General features: G+C 39.0%; 1 protein-coding gene across 2 annotated transcripts in view; it reads right to left on the reverse strand.

The window, feature by feature from the left end:
• Positions 1-5,410: 5,410 nt before the first annotated feature.
• Positions 5,411-16,923, reverse strand: part of PLPPR4 (phospholipid phosphatase related 4) — a 35,270-nt gene continuing 23,757 nt past the window's right edge. The window contains exons 5-7 of one of the 2 annotated variants that reach the window (XM_009563519.2): positions 13,974-14,031; positions 12,533-12,706; positions 5,412-10,177 (exon numbers count right to left, since the gene is read on the reverse strand). In XM_009563519.2, coding sequence (XP_009561814.1) covers positions 8,840-10,177; positions 12,533-12,706; positions 13,974-14,031 — 1,570 coding nt within the window. In that variant the 3' untranslated portion in view covers positions 5,412-8,839. Of the gene's footprint in view, positions 10,178-12,532; positions 12,707-13,973; positions 14,032-16,923 lie in introns of both variants that reach the window. The other variant, XM_054073384.1, reaches the window with a different exon arrangement.

The raw sequence follows: 16,923 nt of genomic DNA on the forward strand, positions 1-16,923 counted from the left end.
TACATTTTACAACCGCTATCTTTCTCACTGTGTAATGACAAACACAGGAAGAACTTGTGCTTCCCAGAACATGTGCAGTATAAGGAAAAAGAAATGATATGGTAAAAGGAAGAAATGGGTAAACACAACCAATTGCATGGAGACAGCAAAGGTTTCCAGACCTTGTTATCTTTCCCTCTTGTCCTTGTTTTGTCAGCAGTTCCCATGCTGGTTAATCACTGACCGCTGTTACTACTACTCCAGGTTTGTAATTTCGTAGACTCCTATTGCTAACAATTATTTAAGCCCAAAGCCTCACACAAACTACTTATGCAGGGACAGGGAGAGCTAGAGCTGCACAGAGCCTCTGTGAATCCACGTGTTTTACACAGTCTTACTAAAGAGTGTACCTGGTTTCTTAGTCATGGTTGTCAAATAATTCCAGTCATTTCAAGGAAATGTTTCTTTTTCTTTTTTAATCTTTTAGAAATTAATTTAATCATGTATGTGTCCATGCATATGCCATACTTTGACATTATGTCATGTCAGGATTCCTTACCTGGGCCTAGCTGTAAGTGGTAGTAGCAGCTAGAAGATTCCCTATTAGGTTTCAACATATGAGGTATTTAATCTTCAGTTGAAATAACAATATACGTTTCCGCCAGATTTATCTGCTTCCAGTCAATGCAGTGGAATCCATATCCTGAAAACACTGAGGGATTCTGTTAGCTAAAATACAGAGTTGCAGAAATTTTTAACACTCACTGTGATAGTTAAAGGATCTTGTTCATTATAACTGTCCCAAGAGTCACAACATCCTTTATTTTTTTTAATGTGATGCAGATGACAGTTTGTAAAATACCAACACACATTACACAAACCTTCCATCCTTTTGTCTCACCTCCTTTATCAGCACTCATTAATCTGGTATATACCAAGCACTCTTAAGAAGTGAAAACAAGGCCAACCCAAATGGAACAGTTTTCTTCCTTAGGATTCCTTTCAGGCACTTACGAGCAGAAGACTCATAGATTTGAACTTTGTTTTCAGTAGAGAGACAATACAGTCAACAGAGATGTAGCATCATACATTCCCAGAGATCAAAAATGCTTAGCCAAAAAACAGTCCTTTTCTCAGCAAGATGAAGAGTCATTGGAATCAACTGGATGCTCAGCAAAATGTCTGAAAATGTGCGTTGTTTCCATATTTGCAAAGTACATATCTTCTTAAAAAGACATAGATTGAAAGTACTTTCAGTGCTTTTATATTTAACATGATCCAGAAGCTTCTGCTTGCATAGATTGTCCTATGGTATTGGTGCCAGAAACGTGTAATCACTGCAAATATCTGAACCTCTGGATTGACAGCTTCTTAATTCAATTGAATTTCTTGTTCAAGAAAGAGGAAAGATCTTTTCATTAATGGAGGAAACAATGCTTGCAGTTAATATAAGGTCGAAGCATGCTTTTTAATACAAAGCAGCATTACTGTGTAAGCTGTATAAGAAATGAAGTATCAGGCACTACAGCTTCTTTTCCTCATTTTTCTGAGAATGCAAAGCACTCTGGACTCTAAATTAAAGCTTCTGAACAATGTTTAATCATTTATTTTTTAGAGTTTTTCATCTCAGGTTTTCCACTAGTTAATAAGTCCTGTTAGAAAGTCTATGCAGCTATGTTGTATTCTCTCAATAATTGTTCATCATGTATCTGTTTCAGATTTTAAATTCTTATTGAATAAAACAAATTAGATGCAGTTCGTGGTATTCTGCTGTTCCATGGTTTGTCCTCAGTGTAGCAATTATGCAGGGTATCTAGCAGCTACATTTGTTTCTATGGCATCAGATCTCTTGCCATATCTCTCTATGGGCTTATCTTTATAACAACTGACCATTTATACAGTCTAACTCTGCTTAGTGGCACAAAACTGCTACTGCCCAACTCATCGTCCTTGCTAAAAATCCAGTCGGTGAGCTTGACCTGAAAGTATGCTCCTCCCATGAGTTCTCAAGGATGTCAGCTGTGCTAGTTCCATGTCCAGTGTCGAATCAGCTACTTTTCTTATTGTTGTCATTTCACAGATTAAAATATGCTCTTATCAGTTCCTTTGTTTCCTCTCCTGCCTCCTCCCAATGACAAGAGGTCTGGGGGCTTTGTAAACTAGGCACATTTTATATCTTCACTATGGAAAAAATAAGTTGTTTTACAGTGACCCAGCCTTCAATTATTATTAATTATTTAATGAATAATTGAAGGGGGATTAAGAAAGCACTGATTGTCCTGTCTGCCTACTCTGCTTGATAAACATTACGAACAAATTCACAAATGATTTTAAGTGCTGCTTTAATCTTCCATTTTGGAAAGCACCTTAAGCTTTCTCCTGACTCATTTTCTTTTCTTGGGCAAGTTATAAGATTTTTTTGCTAAGTTGTATCTAAATTCTTCTCCTTGCATCATAAAAAGGGTTAGTGAAAGGAGGACTCTTCCATAAATCTCACTAAAATGAAAGCGTTTTAAGAAACCTCCTCCAGTGGTCTGCCTTGGTTTAGCATATTAGAGTAGTCTGCAATCTTTTAGGTATACAGACCTCACAGTACTTTTGTTCTGTACTACCAAGCCGAATGTGATATATAAAGTCTTAGATGTCCTGATCATTTAAACCACGTGCTTCTCTTCCATTGTTCTGCTCATTATACGAAAGAACACTGAAAGAATACATATTGAAGACTTTGATAACATAGGTTGTACTAATTGTGGTAATATTATAGCTATCTCTAGGGAAATTCCAAATATACAAAGCATTGATTATTTTGACACCTACTGCATGATGTTATTCTCTCAGCAGTTTTCAGGCCCCAGTACAGTACAGGAAAAGACATTGAAATCAGCAAGCTTGGTTTGAAGCAGGAACAGAAGTAGGAAAAGAATCAAATTCTGTTGATCACATCGCACCCAGCTATGCTCCAGTCTCCTCTGAAGGATTTGGTGAGAGAGCAGAGCTTTCCTTATGCATCATTTAACAGCTGCAGAGACTTGACAGATCCACAAATCATTTCTATCTGAGCATCACTAGAAAAGTAGTACAGTCGGAAAAAAACTGAATGACAGTTGGCCTTTGAAAAAGGAGGGATTATTTCACAGAAAACTAGAAAAAAAAGATAAAAAAAGTTTGGGTTTTTTTCTTCCTTTTTTTTTTTTTCAGACATAAGAGGTTCTTTCTAGGTCTGAACAGACTTGCTTGAGTTCTGGATGACTTCTCATCTTAGCAATTTTTTTTCAGCCATGGAATGTGCAAGTTTCCTGTTCTGCTTTATGGAAAACCACTCAAGGAACAGATTTCTTCTATGGGAGGTATAATCAAATGATGTCTTTAAGCATATTTGGAATGCCTGAAGAGATTACTGCAGACAAAGCAGAAAAAAATTATAGAGAGCATTTGCAGCCTTGCCACAATTTGTTTCTCAATTTAAATTATCTGTTTAGCTTTCTCTTTCTAAAGCCTGGCTTGAACACTCTAGCTTTGTGCTATGTGTGCGTGTGTACGCACACGTATGCAGCTGGAGTTCCCTTACATTTTGAATGTGCAGTACGGAGACAATTGTTAGTTTTGTCTGATGCTTGATTCATTCTGTGCTATAAGATTTGTGAAGAGATTTTATTCACAATTTTATGAACTGGAATTGTAATGCCTTTAAAATGTCCCTGTCAAATTAGCTGTACACTGATCTGTCATATAAAAGGTCTTCATAAATCCATACAAAACTGATTATGGTACAATCTTGTCTTACATGGCTTCTTATATCAAGATCTCTGAAGCTCTTTTAAAATCCAGCACAAAATAGATTTATGTTTCAGTTTAACTGCTCATAACTTTGAAAAGTCCTTTGCATAATTAGATACAGTCATCAATCTGGTTCACAGTGAGCTCTCCTAATTTAGTGATACTGTTGCAGTAGCCAGAATAGTTTAGGAGAATAAGACAAGGTTTGTCAGCAGAGGTAATTTCTCATCTTAGATCAAGTTTTATAATAGCCTCTACATCAAACGTACCCTTCGGAGAGGGACTTCATTTTTAGTCTGACTTTAGATGTTTAAAATGTGCCTTTTAAAATGTTTGAATGAATTGTCTAGGCCCCTTTGTAGTCCATGGAAGGGGTCATTCTCAGAGGAGAACTCATCAGATTTGTTTTAGATGTCAGCTTTCAGCAGTCAAGCTCGAGCATGATGTGTTTTACTCTCTTGCAGTCCTTCCCAAGGTCTCTCTGACCCATACTTGGGCCATCGTTGCCTGTAGCTCTCCCAAGCTACCAGTGCATGCCCTAGAGGGTGGGACACTAATCTTGCTCTCCAGCCCTTGTGCTTCGCACAGCCTCATTCAAGGCAGTCTTCTGCTCCGGCAGATAACCTGCTGCCACATCAGCATCTGCTGCTGGTCAAAGGAGAGGCCTCTCCTGAAACTGGCTGCTCATGCAGTGGGCTCAAGACGCTCTCCAAGCCCAGATCTGCATCACATCTTGGGGTGACACTAGTCAGCCCCAGCACGGTTTCACTGGGAGCACGGCACATATCTGATGATGTTGTAGCACTCAGCAGTCCAGTGCCTGGCTGGAGCCAGCACGGCCATCAGCTGCCCTGTCCCACCACCACCCCAGCTGAGGGAGGTCACCTGCTAGAAGCACATGCTATTACAGAGTGGCAGCCTGCACAAAGGGCCAGGCATACATTGAAAAGCTTCCCAGAGTCAGTTTGCTTTGCTGCACTGTATTGCTGGGCTTCCATTAGTCCCCGTGGTCCTTTTCATGCCATTGGCAATGTCTGTGGATGCCTCAGCTAAAGACAGTGTTTTCCATCCCAGGCACTGCTGTTGCCCTGTTTCAGGGCGTTTCAAGACAGGGTTGGAGACACTGTTTGCTGTTCTTGTGTGGCTTCTAGATAAGACAGTGTTTCTGACAGCATGCTTCTATGCGTAATGTTTGCTGCTGTTGGCAGCAAAGGGTGTGTGTCACCTAATGACTCCTGCATCCTCTGCATCCTAACTTCTCTGGACGAGAACCTTTCCTCTCAGGTTTGCTCCTGACATCTGCCCTGTTCTCATTCACCATCCAAGGTGGACCTCACTGCGTCCAGCAGCTCTACCCAAGACTAGCAAGGTAGTTTAGAGGCTTAGCAATGCAGCTGGTTCTGCAGAGTGATCTACCAGACATGTCTTCATATGGCCTAAATTTCAAACTCACTTCCTTTCTTTTGTAAAATGTTTTTTTTTGGACAGAGACAAGCTTGTTTGGACTCTGTTCTTTTTAACTTCTTACAACTTTTGAGGTTTCCCACTGATGACCAATATTTTGTCTCATGAGATACCTAATATTGAATAATAATGGTGTGGAGAATGAGACTTTGCTTCACCAGACATCACTGAACATCAATGAGGAATTTTATCTTTATTTTCATGATGTTAGCACAATAAACTCACACGGTAGCATTGATCTGTACTTAACAAAATACATTTATAGCAATTTACAAATACTTTTCCATTTGAAAACATTGCATAACATTTTATTAAACACAATACTTTATATAGAGAATTCTCATTTAAAAACATATTTTATTTTTCAGTATTTTCTTTTCTCAGTAAAGCACAGCCTAACAAAGAAATTCGTGCCTGTTAGCAAGTAAGAAAATCAGAACACTAAGATGTCACCTGTCAATTTATTTGATTAATTTTAAATTAAGGTATCAGTGGAATGTAAACAAAGAGTAATTTTACAAAAGGCTCCTTATCAAATATACATGCAGAGGTCTGAGTTCCAGTGTATATATTATTACATTTTTCTGCTCTCTAACGTAATATAATTTGATAAGCCATTATTAAAAACAGTAGCCTTTGGCACTTTGAGTAAAAAAGAATATATCAATATTTATGTAAAGAACACAATTTCAATGATTACACAAGAGCTTTAAAATCTTTTGTTAAGAAATAGGAAACCTTAGGAAAAATATCACACTGCACTTGAAATAGTGCAGCAAGTTTTAGAGTAATAAAAGCAACACATATGCCAATATATATCTGACTAAAACCAAGGAATAAAGAACAAACACTCCCACCAGGAATCCTGCTGTTTCCAAAACAGCTAAATTGCCAGCGGGAACATTTTCTGATCTTTGCTTTATTGCCATTATTCTCCATTTCAATTTTCCATTATTTCCAGGTTCATCTGCTTATGTTCTTTTCCCCTGCACTTACAAACTAACAAGTGATTGCATCTTATCTCCCTGCATTGATAGGCCAACAGTGATTGTGTCTCACCCATTCCCTTAAAGCTAATCCTTCCTGCTTTATCATGTACCTAGACTAAATTAAATCCAAAGGGTTTTGTTCATGACAATCCAAGTGTCTGTAATTCCTAGGAACCTTGTACAAAATTTGATATTAAATACCAAGGACTAAAGAGTCATCCTTTTAAAAAGAAAAAAACAAACCTTGACTTGTAAATACTAAAGTCTGAGAATATATTTCTAAAAAATTACTCTCTTTCCCACCCTCCCCGCCCCAGCATCTATGATTATTTTTCCCAGCTAATGTGCCTTAAAGTGTGTCTTCGACATACTGTGCCTTTAACATACATCATATGCTGCAACCCTAGCGGTTAGCTTCTTACACTAACCTGCAAAATACTTCCTCCAAACCATCAAATGTATGATGTGGTCTTTTTCTATTACTAGCAGGAAAAGTGCGGTCATTTCCTTAAGGACAAACACTCTTCGACAGCACTGGGTGATGGGAAGGTGAGGGAAGCATTGCTTGACAGGGTTGCCTGATAGCACTCGGCAAAGCTTGGAGCACCTTTACAACTGGGAAGGTATATAAAGCTTTCCATTGACTCTGAATCTCTTCTTCTATACAGATTAGCAAACACTATCCTCTTACTTCTGAAATTACTTATGATTGGGGTGGGGTTTGCGATTTTTATTTTGGTTTTGAGTTTTTGGTTGGTTTTTTTTTTTGGTCTGTGTGTGTTGTGCTATTTATCTTCTTGGGATGGGATGGCTCTTCCTTCTGCCTCCTACTTGGCTGGGATACGGTGGGCTTTTCCTCAGCGTTCTGTGGGGTAAGATCTGCAGGCAGGTTCTGACTACGTAGTATGCATCTGATCCTTTGATACACTAAATCAGAGGAGGATTCAGAGCAAAACACTCATCTCAAGAAGCCAGAGAATAGACCTGATCTGCTACTAGTTATTCAGTGAGGGAACTGCTGAGCCACTCCATCTCCCTCCTAACAGGGGAGCTGGGAGGTGCCTGGTATTAATTCTCTTTCAGGTGGAAATAATCTAGGAGAGAAGATGGAGCTGCACTGGTGAGCACAGCCCTTGGCTTCCTTCATGGTTTAAGTTATTTAAGTCAGAGCCAAATGTAATGAGACATTTCTCCTAACACATCCAGGACATGCTATGCTTATTCCTTTCAGAGCTTATCCTTTCAACAATTTTTGGCAATGGAGATATTTAGCAGGCAAGTTTTCATTGTATTCAAAGCTCAATTTGCTAAAATAGTCCATGTTCTCTGAGGTGCGGAGACTCTCCATATTCTGAAGTGGCAGTGGTGGGAAAGAATATAATTCTTAAGAAGGCTCTGGAGGGTGTCTCAAGGGAGTGAACAGTAGTAGTGGCACAATGCAACACTCATTCAGTGGTTCTGCAATACCAAGTCATTCATTTTTTAAAGTGAAGCATAAATCCCTTCAATGATAGTGACTGAGGTGAAACTTGTGATTGTTCTTGTGGCATACTAAGCAAGGAAGGTGAGTGACTGCTTCTAAGTGTGAGCTATCAATTAGTCTCCTTGGAAGCTGATGAGGAAAGTCACCGTTTATTTAGTCCTGGCTCACCTTTCACATCTGCACATTTGGCAGTTATTGGTGCCCTGCACTACATGGTTAAAAATGAATAGAAAAATGGAAGGGTTGCTGAAGGACAGATTAAGAGTTTTAAAAATGTAAAATCTGAATTACTTGTAGTACTTTAAAAGACCCCTTAAAAAACATATTTTAAAACAATTCTACAAGTTAGCTCACTAAGAAGCAGCCTCTTCATTAGTAGCACCCGTTCTTAAACAAAAGTTGAGCAGTAGCAGCAAAACTATTCAAAATAGTTATTCCATTCTAATGGAATGTCACCCACACATTTTTTTTTGTTGCAGTAGACATCTTAAAGAACTACACAAAACCTCTGCAATCTTTGAATGTGACAAATCCACTATAACAAAGCTGTAAATATTTCCTACGCTAAATGAATGCAGCCAGCATCATCATAGTATTAGCAATATTACTTTTAAAGTAACTGCACATCAATATGTCATGTGTTTGTAGAGTCTAATGAGGATGCAATTTTCAAAACATGTAAAGTTATTATCAGCACCATCCCGTATTAAAGATTTGGTGCAAATTCTGCAAAGGTGAATATATACCACTAATACACCCTTTGCTGTGAAAAATTCTGTCAATTTTGGACACAAATATAAACAAAATAAAAACTTGGCACATTCAGGAAATAAAGTGTCTGCATTCAAGAGCATTGTTTTGATTGACATCATCACCCTCAGACAAATGTTTTGAGTCTGAAGGAGGAAGTTTGTGTGAAAATGTTTCACATTAGTTAGGTTCTGGCATTGTGCTTTCCCCCCCCCCCCCACATGCTTTCCACAGGCTCATGCACATTGCACATCAGCAGCGCTTAACAACAGTTGGGCTGCTGATCAAGAATTTGGCACATCAAAGGTAAATATCAGCTCAAAACAAAAAGAGCAGAACCTGTGTCAAGATGTGTTTACTTTGTGGTGGTACAGACCAGCTGATACGTTTCTTCTCATTCCTTGTATGCTCGTGTGGGGGATGTGCCTTTATAGAAGATGTTCCTGGTGTTCTCTGGACTGCTCCCTCTCTCAGGGATTAAAATTATGTTGCCTTTTCTTCGAAGTGTTGAGTCCCGGCTAGAAGAAATGGACAAAGTCTCTGAGCCAATCTCACTTCCCTCCACTGGTGTGACTCTTATTGTAGTGATTCCATGATGGTGATGCTCGCTGTTGTCTATGTTGCTTCTTTTTCTGTCACCTGACCCATAACTGTCTTTTAAGGAGTCACAGCTCTCAGAGTCTCTGTTGAGATCATTTAGCTCATATGTCTGACGTAGGGTGATTTTTTCAGGACCTTTCCATTTCCATGATCCACTTCCTTCACCTTCTGATGGCATCTGAATTACAGGTCTGTTGTTTTCTGGATGGGCCTCAACTCTGACTATGCTACTTGGCTCGTGGTCTGTCAAGGTTTTATACCTGATGGCTCCCGTACAGGTGACTGTGCTTCCTTCTGAACTCTTTGGACTGCCCTGAAGCACTCCTTGCTGCTTAGACATGGCTATTACTTGCATGATTCTTGGCTGGCTGTTGCTTCTACACGCAACACTCTTCTCAGCAGCTTTCAGCCATTTAGCTCTAGCTGAACTACTTTTGGGTGATGTGTTCACATTCTCCTGTGTCTCTTCAGGAATATGTACTAGCTGGGATGAGCCAGGACGTGACTGAATAGAGACCCTTGGCCCACCAGAAAGACCTGAGTTGTTACAACCTGGTACACTGCCAGGTTGAATTTTCAGATATTGGCTAGTTGGGCCATGATGATCACCATTTACACCTACTCTGGAGGGTTCTGAGCTTGATCTCATTTCTATAGCCCTTGGTGGTGACTGGCCAGATTCAGTTTCTATCACTTGCAGTGACAACTTTCTACTTTCATTCTTGTTCTTCCACTGGGAAAGCAGCTGTTTGGAACGGGCAGAATCCATGGATGCATGTATTGTTGCGTTTCGTCTTGCTGGATCTTCCAAAGATGGTGTGTTGACTCTTGGCAAAGTGTTGCTGAAAGTAACCATATTCTCCTTTCCCATTGGGCTTCGTGGTGTTATTATTTCTACATCAGCATTTGCTCTCTTGAGATTGGTCAGAGACCCTGAATCTCTGTGGTTTCTATTCAGGATGCTTTCTGTACGGTGAGAGACAATGCCGTCACTGCTGCTACTGTTTTTACCTGGCAGGATTCTGTTGGCATCTTGACTGAGGTCTGTCAAAGACCTTAGAGGTTCTCGGTGAAAATTTGGGTGAAAGACATTCTCATCACTTGGTAAGAAGTTCCCCACAGCATACAGGCCCTGATATTTGAACAGAAGCATCAACAATCAGTCATGGAAAATAGAGACATTTTAAGGTGCATATTCTTTTGCCTTTAAATAAATATTTAGTGTTAGAATTAGTCCAGAATTAACTGACAGAGTATGCTCAGTTTCCTTTCCTCACCAGCATATCTTTACTTTAGATTCTGTCCTATATCTAGTACATGTATGAAGTAGTCTCAGTACGATGACTAAAGCACATAGTTCATGGTAGTATATAGTTGCAGAAAAGCCTTCTTCAGGTTCCTTCATTTTATAAAGCAAGAGATACAGCTGAAGGATGTTTTGTTTTGAAAATAACAAAATACATGTTTGCAGTCTTCCGGAGAAAGCTATTTTACAGCTCCACCACTGTCTGCTCTGATTTACTCAATCTTGTAACAGCATGAGTTGTTCCCTGCGCTGTGATTCTGCCCTTTCTGCTACATAATAACTGTGTAATACAATATCTACATGATAGAACAATTTATCAAGTTTAAATCAATTGTTTTCCAAGCTGCGCAGAACTGTAACAAGATTTAGTTACACAACATTTTCTTATTTGGCAGACTCACTGTAAAATGCTATCATTTTAAAAAGACTCCATTGAGAGAGACTACTCCATAGAAGGGTCAAATGCCTTACTCAATCACTTAGGTTACTTGTTCTTTACACTTCTTTCAGAGTCATTTGTAGTTTCACAGTATTTCTCCTCCTCTTCATCTTATTGGTTTGTAGCTTTTCAGGGCAGATTTAGTGACTACTGAGAATCCAGGACAATGCGCTCTCTGATGTGTGTTGTCATGCAACAGTATATGGAGAAGAGCTAACAAAGAGCATATTTGTTTGTGGATTTCAAACATGGGAACAACAGCTCCATTTATGAGGTCTACCACCACTTAATCATTTGAAATAATATTCTCAACAGAGTGCCTTTCTGCTCATAGAAACTGGCTTTAGTAGCTCGTGGGGTTTCTATTATCTACTTTGCTGGTAGATTGCTCTTCCTTCTGCCACTGTGAAAGCCATTTTATCTCTGATCACATTTGTAGACCATCTACATGTAACGTAGAGTGTATTAGCACAGAAAAAAAGGAAGTTAGGATGTGAACTTATTTTAGTATTATACTGAAATTCATCATTGACTTCTTGGGCGTCAAAACCATCCCACTTGCTGGTCAGGCTCTTCTGTTCACTTGCCCGCACTATAGCAAAAATGTTGGGAGTCAGTAGAGTCCCTGATTGTTCACAGGCACCTGGGCTGATGCTGTGCTGAACAGCTGGGGCACCAACAGTCATGTTAGAGACATACTGAGAGCAGCAAGCAAGAGCAAATGCTTGATGAGCTTTCTACGGACTGATATAACCAGACCTATCCAACAATACCGCCTCACAGGACCTTTCCAAGGTGCTCCATCTGTTTCAACTCAGTACAGAGGAAAAGCATACAGAATCACAGAATCACCAGGTTGGAAAGGACCCACTCGATCATCGAGTCCAACCATTCCTAACACTCCCTAAACCATGTCCCTAAGCACTTCATCCACCCTTTCCTTAAACACCTCCAGGGAAGGCAACTCGACCACCTCCCTGGGCAGCCTCTGCCAGTGCCCAATGACTCTTTCTGTGAAGAATTTTTTTCTGATATCCAACCTGAACCTCCCCTGGCGGAGCTTCAGGCCATTCCCCCTTGTCCTGTCCTCAGTCACTTGGGAGAAGAGGCCAGCTCCCTCCTCTCCACAACCTCCTTTTAGGTAGTTGTAGAGAGTAATAAAGTCTCCCCTCAGCCTCCTCTTCTCCAGGCTAAAGCATAGAAATGACCTGTTTTGGGCACCCTATTTCACCTGCATAATTTCTCCAAGAGCTCTGAAGAATCACGAGGGTGTAATACGGCCTTTCATTTCTTTCAGGTTCAGCAATTTACTCAGCTGAGTTGCTGCATATTAATTCAAACAGGTTTTTTTCAGATCATAAAGCTAATGTTGGCAGTATAAACTCAGGATGGCAACAACTACCAATTAATCAAATATTTTCCTTGTGTTGTGCTTTTAAGTGTGGAGTAGAAAAGATGACTACCTTCCAGCATTTACAGAAGGGCATAATGTTAGAACCGTTTCTGTATAAAATGCCAGATGATTATGTACCATTTTGTGCACTGTTACGGCACTTGAAATAAATATTTGCTTTTTACTGGTTATTTCTAAAGTGACTACCCCTAACATCTTAATCCTCAACATTTTTTACTATATTTTTAATTATGGCATGTGACCATGTTGAAAGGTTTTCATAAGAAGTCTTACTACAGACTTATTGGTTTTACTTGCTAAAACTTAACTACATGAATATTATATTTACCAAATAGAGAGCAATTCCTCCTCCTATGAGAAAGCCACAGTAAACATCAACTGGATGATTCTTATACTGGGTGATACGAGTCAGACCACATATAATTCCACAGATGATAAAAGCAAAGACCAAGAGTGGTTTCAGAAGTTTTGAGGAGTCTGTTAATGTAGAATTGAAGTACATCTTGAAAAAAAGAAAGAAAAGAGGCAGTTGAAGAAACTTAAATTTACCGAAGGGGATATGAATTTCTCAGATTCAGTGTTTCTTTTACACATAGATCACTATTACACAGTAATATTGCAAATAATCAGTGTAATTATAGTTCATAGCACTGTTCAAATTTGCACACTTACTGCAGGAATTTCTGAAATCACAGAAAAGATTTCCAAAATCACAGGCAGCATTGCTTACTGGCATCAAACAGGATAAGGATTTTATGCGTAAATACTGTTCACAGTTAGAGCCTAGATGTTCTGTAAATGTGACGAAGGAGCAACTGCTTCTAAAATACAGGAGCCAGATGCCATGCCAGATGAAAGCAATAACGTGTTTTAATAAAAGCTACCACCAGATGCTGTAGAGAACCATTTCTCAACTGGGAGCCACGATGTCAGGGAGGTCAGAAAAATTAAGTTGAGGTGGCTTATCAGTATTATTCCAAATTTAGGCCTTTTCCTGGACTGAATAAATACTGTCAAGCTCCCAGTACATTCATAATGCCATTATCTAATTTTCTTAACTGGTTATTGTTTTCTTCCTCTGATTTTTATAACATGAGTGATAGAAATTTTTTCAGAAAAACAGACTTCAGATAAGTGGTCACTCATACAAACATTGTAGCCCATGCTGAAGAAAAGTCCTTGGTCAGATAAAGAAAATCAGCTGTGATCACTGCAGCATGTCCTACAATTCCCTGCTTGTTACTGGTGGTTTTTCTTCACTGGTTTTGCAGTAGCACCTTGGAGGCCTCTGGGAACGACTGAGCCAGTTCATCCATGCTGCATTTCTATGGAGGTCAAATGAAACTACATAACAGAAATGTTTGTTCCTCAATGCCCCGAATTTAAAGGCAGTGAGTCAAGTGAAGACAGCAATAGAGAAAGGGCAGAACACGTAAAGGTTAACTTGAATTGTAGGTTAAAATACCACCTTGTAAGACAGATAAGCACTGGATTTTATATGTGAATAATACAAGGCATCAAATGTACTTTAACATTACAATTTTTGTTTCTTCTTAATAAAGGATATGAAGTAGTTGAATCTTTTCTGTATTCTTAATGTAGCTGGTTTTATTTTCACTGTTAACAGTTTTATTTTGCTTTCAAACTGGCAGAACAAAAACTTCCATCCATCCATGATATGCAGGGAACCTATCACTTTAGAATGCACAGCAAATGACTTTCTGACTTTTGTCTTCTACAAATGAAAATGAGCAGAGTTGGTTACTCACCGAAATGTACACTGCCGCAAAGGCTGCCAGGGTTGCATGTTGAGAAGGGAATGACTTTCTGCCAAAGAAGGAAACTCAAATTATGCTTCTCAGTAAAAATACACTGTGCTAGTGTTCACTTGAATAAAACACTGGGTGGCACAGCAATTTTCAGCTTATGCTTCCTAAGCAATATATGATGGATCAGTAACATTTAATTTCTAAATTTCTTTTCTAAATTTCTTTTCTATAATCTGGACCAATGTTAATGAAATGCCTTTGTTTTGAAGTAAATACTTAGCATGAAATTCAAAGCGTGTACTAAAAGAACAGTAGGAATGAGCTAAAGACTGAATGCTTTATTGAGAGAAATATCTATACATTATGTCTATAAATAAATTTGCATACCTTTTCAGTGACTACCTAATTATACAACTTATTTAATGCATGAACCTTGATCTCATTATTATTCTCACTGGCTTCACTTGGACTCTTTTCAAAGTAATGACTCATACACTTTGAGAATCGGGCCCTAACTTCAGCAACTGAATCAATCCTCTTTGTGCCCCTGCCTTGTTGCTCAAATAATGGGGGAATGTCAGGGTGATATTCTCAGACAGGCAAACTATATCTTGATTTGCTATGTCTTCAGGTTTATTTTTTAAATTTCAGCATTCTTTGTAACATGACAGGAGTGAATGAAGCACAAGAGCATAGAGAGGACATTTTAAGAGTTCCCAGACCCCTTCTTTAAGCCCAGAATAAGAGGGTAAATGAAAATATGTTGAAACTGTGTGAGACAGCAGGCAAAATCAGGTCTGTTCTTGAAAAAGCTGAGGGCCTCCTGCTCCCACTGAAGACCTAAGGGACTTGAATGATGTGAACTTAATCTTGAGTCAGAAAGTACAGATATGAAAATTAAAAACTGACAGCTTAGTTTCTACTTCTCTGACCAAGAAAAAGAGGCTTTGTGTAAGTAGCAGCTACACAGAACCATCACAAGGCCCTCTTATAAAATGATACCTCTTATGAACCCATTTCAATCCTCTAAAAACAACAAAAGAAAAATTGCGGAAACATGGAGAGATTTTTACACAGCAGAGGGTAAAAATTAGGTGGTGGGGATTCAGTAATGCCTATTCTATGGCAGACATCCAGTTTATAGCTTATAGAAGCCCTAATAAACTTTCATAACCTTGGAGCTCTAGAAGTGAGTAAGATGCAGTGAAGAAGTACAGCAGTTTATATCTATACCTGCATGTCCTTAAAATGCCATAGATGTGTACTGTAATTGTAGAATCATAGAATCAATTAGGTTGGAAAAGACCTCTAAGATCACCTAGTCCAACTGTCAGCCCAACACCACCACACCTACTAAGTAAGCCATGTCACCAACTGTCACATGTATGAATGTAATGTGCTAGCTGTCTTGGTGGAGAAGGGTTTATCTACCTTGCAGCTACAGCAGCCACTTTCACCTGAGAAAGCCCAGCTTGGAATAAATACTTGACCAATCACTCAGCTTCACAGATGGTTTTGCCGCCCTAACTGGGCTCCACATTGTAGCCATTTTCCTAGCGGCACCTGAGTTAGCTAGTTTAAAACAGCAAAGACTGAAACATCGTCCTCTGCCTTTAGACAGATGCTTTTCTGCAAAGCAGCAGACTCTACCTTCTAGATTTATTTCCTATGCACTTTGCCTTGTCTGTTTTAAATAATTCACTGGCAATTAAATGTGTGCATGTTGTTCAGTGTCAGTGCTGCACTGCTGACCTGAATTTGAGCCCATGGCTCCAGCAGGTTCATGACTGGCCAAGATGATTCCTTTTTAATTTCTAAAGACAGAACTAATTAATTCTTCTTTTTTTCTCCTTTTTATTTTTTTTCCTTCCCTCCCATCCTGACAAATTTTTTCACAAATAGCATCCCTTGAGAACAAGTGCAGGGTTGAGGACAGAAGATATGAAAGAAATGGAAATGTTTATCATGGCTAATCAACTCCACTACCCTGTGCAGGTTTTAGTGGAAACAAAAATCTGCTTACAGTCTCTGTGGAGCTAATATGTCAATTTGATTCTATGAACTTTAGTACCACACAGAACTCAACCTTAATCTTATGGCATTTTTATACTTTATATGATGTGTCACTATGCTATGGTCAATTTCGTCTTTATTCTATTTTCTATTCATACGCTTTCAGTGCAAGCACAGCATGTTACAGATTAAATGCACTCTGTGTACTCTCCAGCAGTGACACTGCTTTTGTTCCTCTATTTGTATCTTTTAATTGAAAATGAAAATAATTCAAGCTAAAACTATGTAGCCTTTTGCATGGCTCTGTATGGAAAAGGTGATCAAAGGTCTCAAAGAAAACATGTCCTGAATTCAGAGGACAGTGTATCACTCTAAATGCCCATGCATGAGGATGCGCAGAGGGGGAACAATGAAGAGAAAGAGTCATACTGGGAGAGTCAAAGTGAGTCAGAATATCAGAAACGATAGAGGATAAAGAACTCAGTGGAGATCTGAATAGAAAATGACTGAAAAGGCTCTTTGAAGATAAACAGAGGGGAAAAAAGGACAAAGGAAACCATTGGATATTTGGGGATCTTGCAGAAAATTATTTCATATAAGCTGGATAATTATGTGTTCTTCTTCATGCTTTTCATGGCATAGTCTAGCGGAAAATTTCTGGAACCAAAGTTTCTGGGAAGTACAAGTGATAAATGAAGGCCATTAGCAATCTCATAAGAACAAGTCCCTTACAAGCTGAAATTACTGAAGTCAAATTAACCTTCTGGGCAGGAGAAGTAATAGCATAACTCCTATAGTAGATGACTGAAGTAAGTACTGAACTGGTAGCAAGTGCTGATCATTTTGGTAAAGTTGAGACATGCATAAGGAAGCAAAAATTTAATAAGGAGAAAAAGCAATAAGTTGAATTAAGGAGAAACTGAGGATAGTGCCAGAA

The sequence above is a fragment of the Cuculus canorus genome, chromosome 8 (assembly GCF_017976375.1).
Source record: "Cuculus canorus isolate bCucCan1 chromosome 8, bCucCan1.pri, whole genome shotgun sequence".
Lineage (NCBI taxonomy): Eukaryota > Metazoa > Chordata > Aves > Cuculiformes > Cuculidae > Cuculus > Cuculus canorus.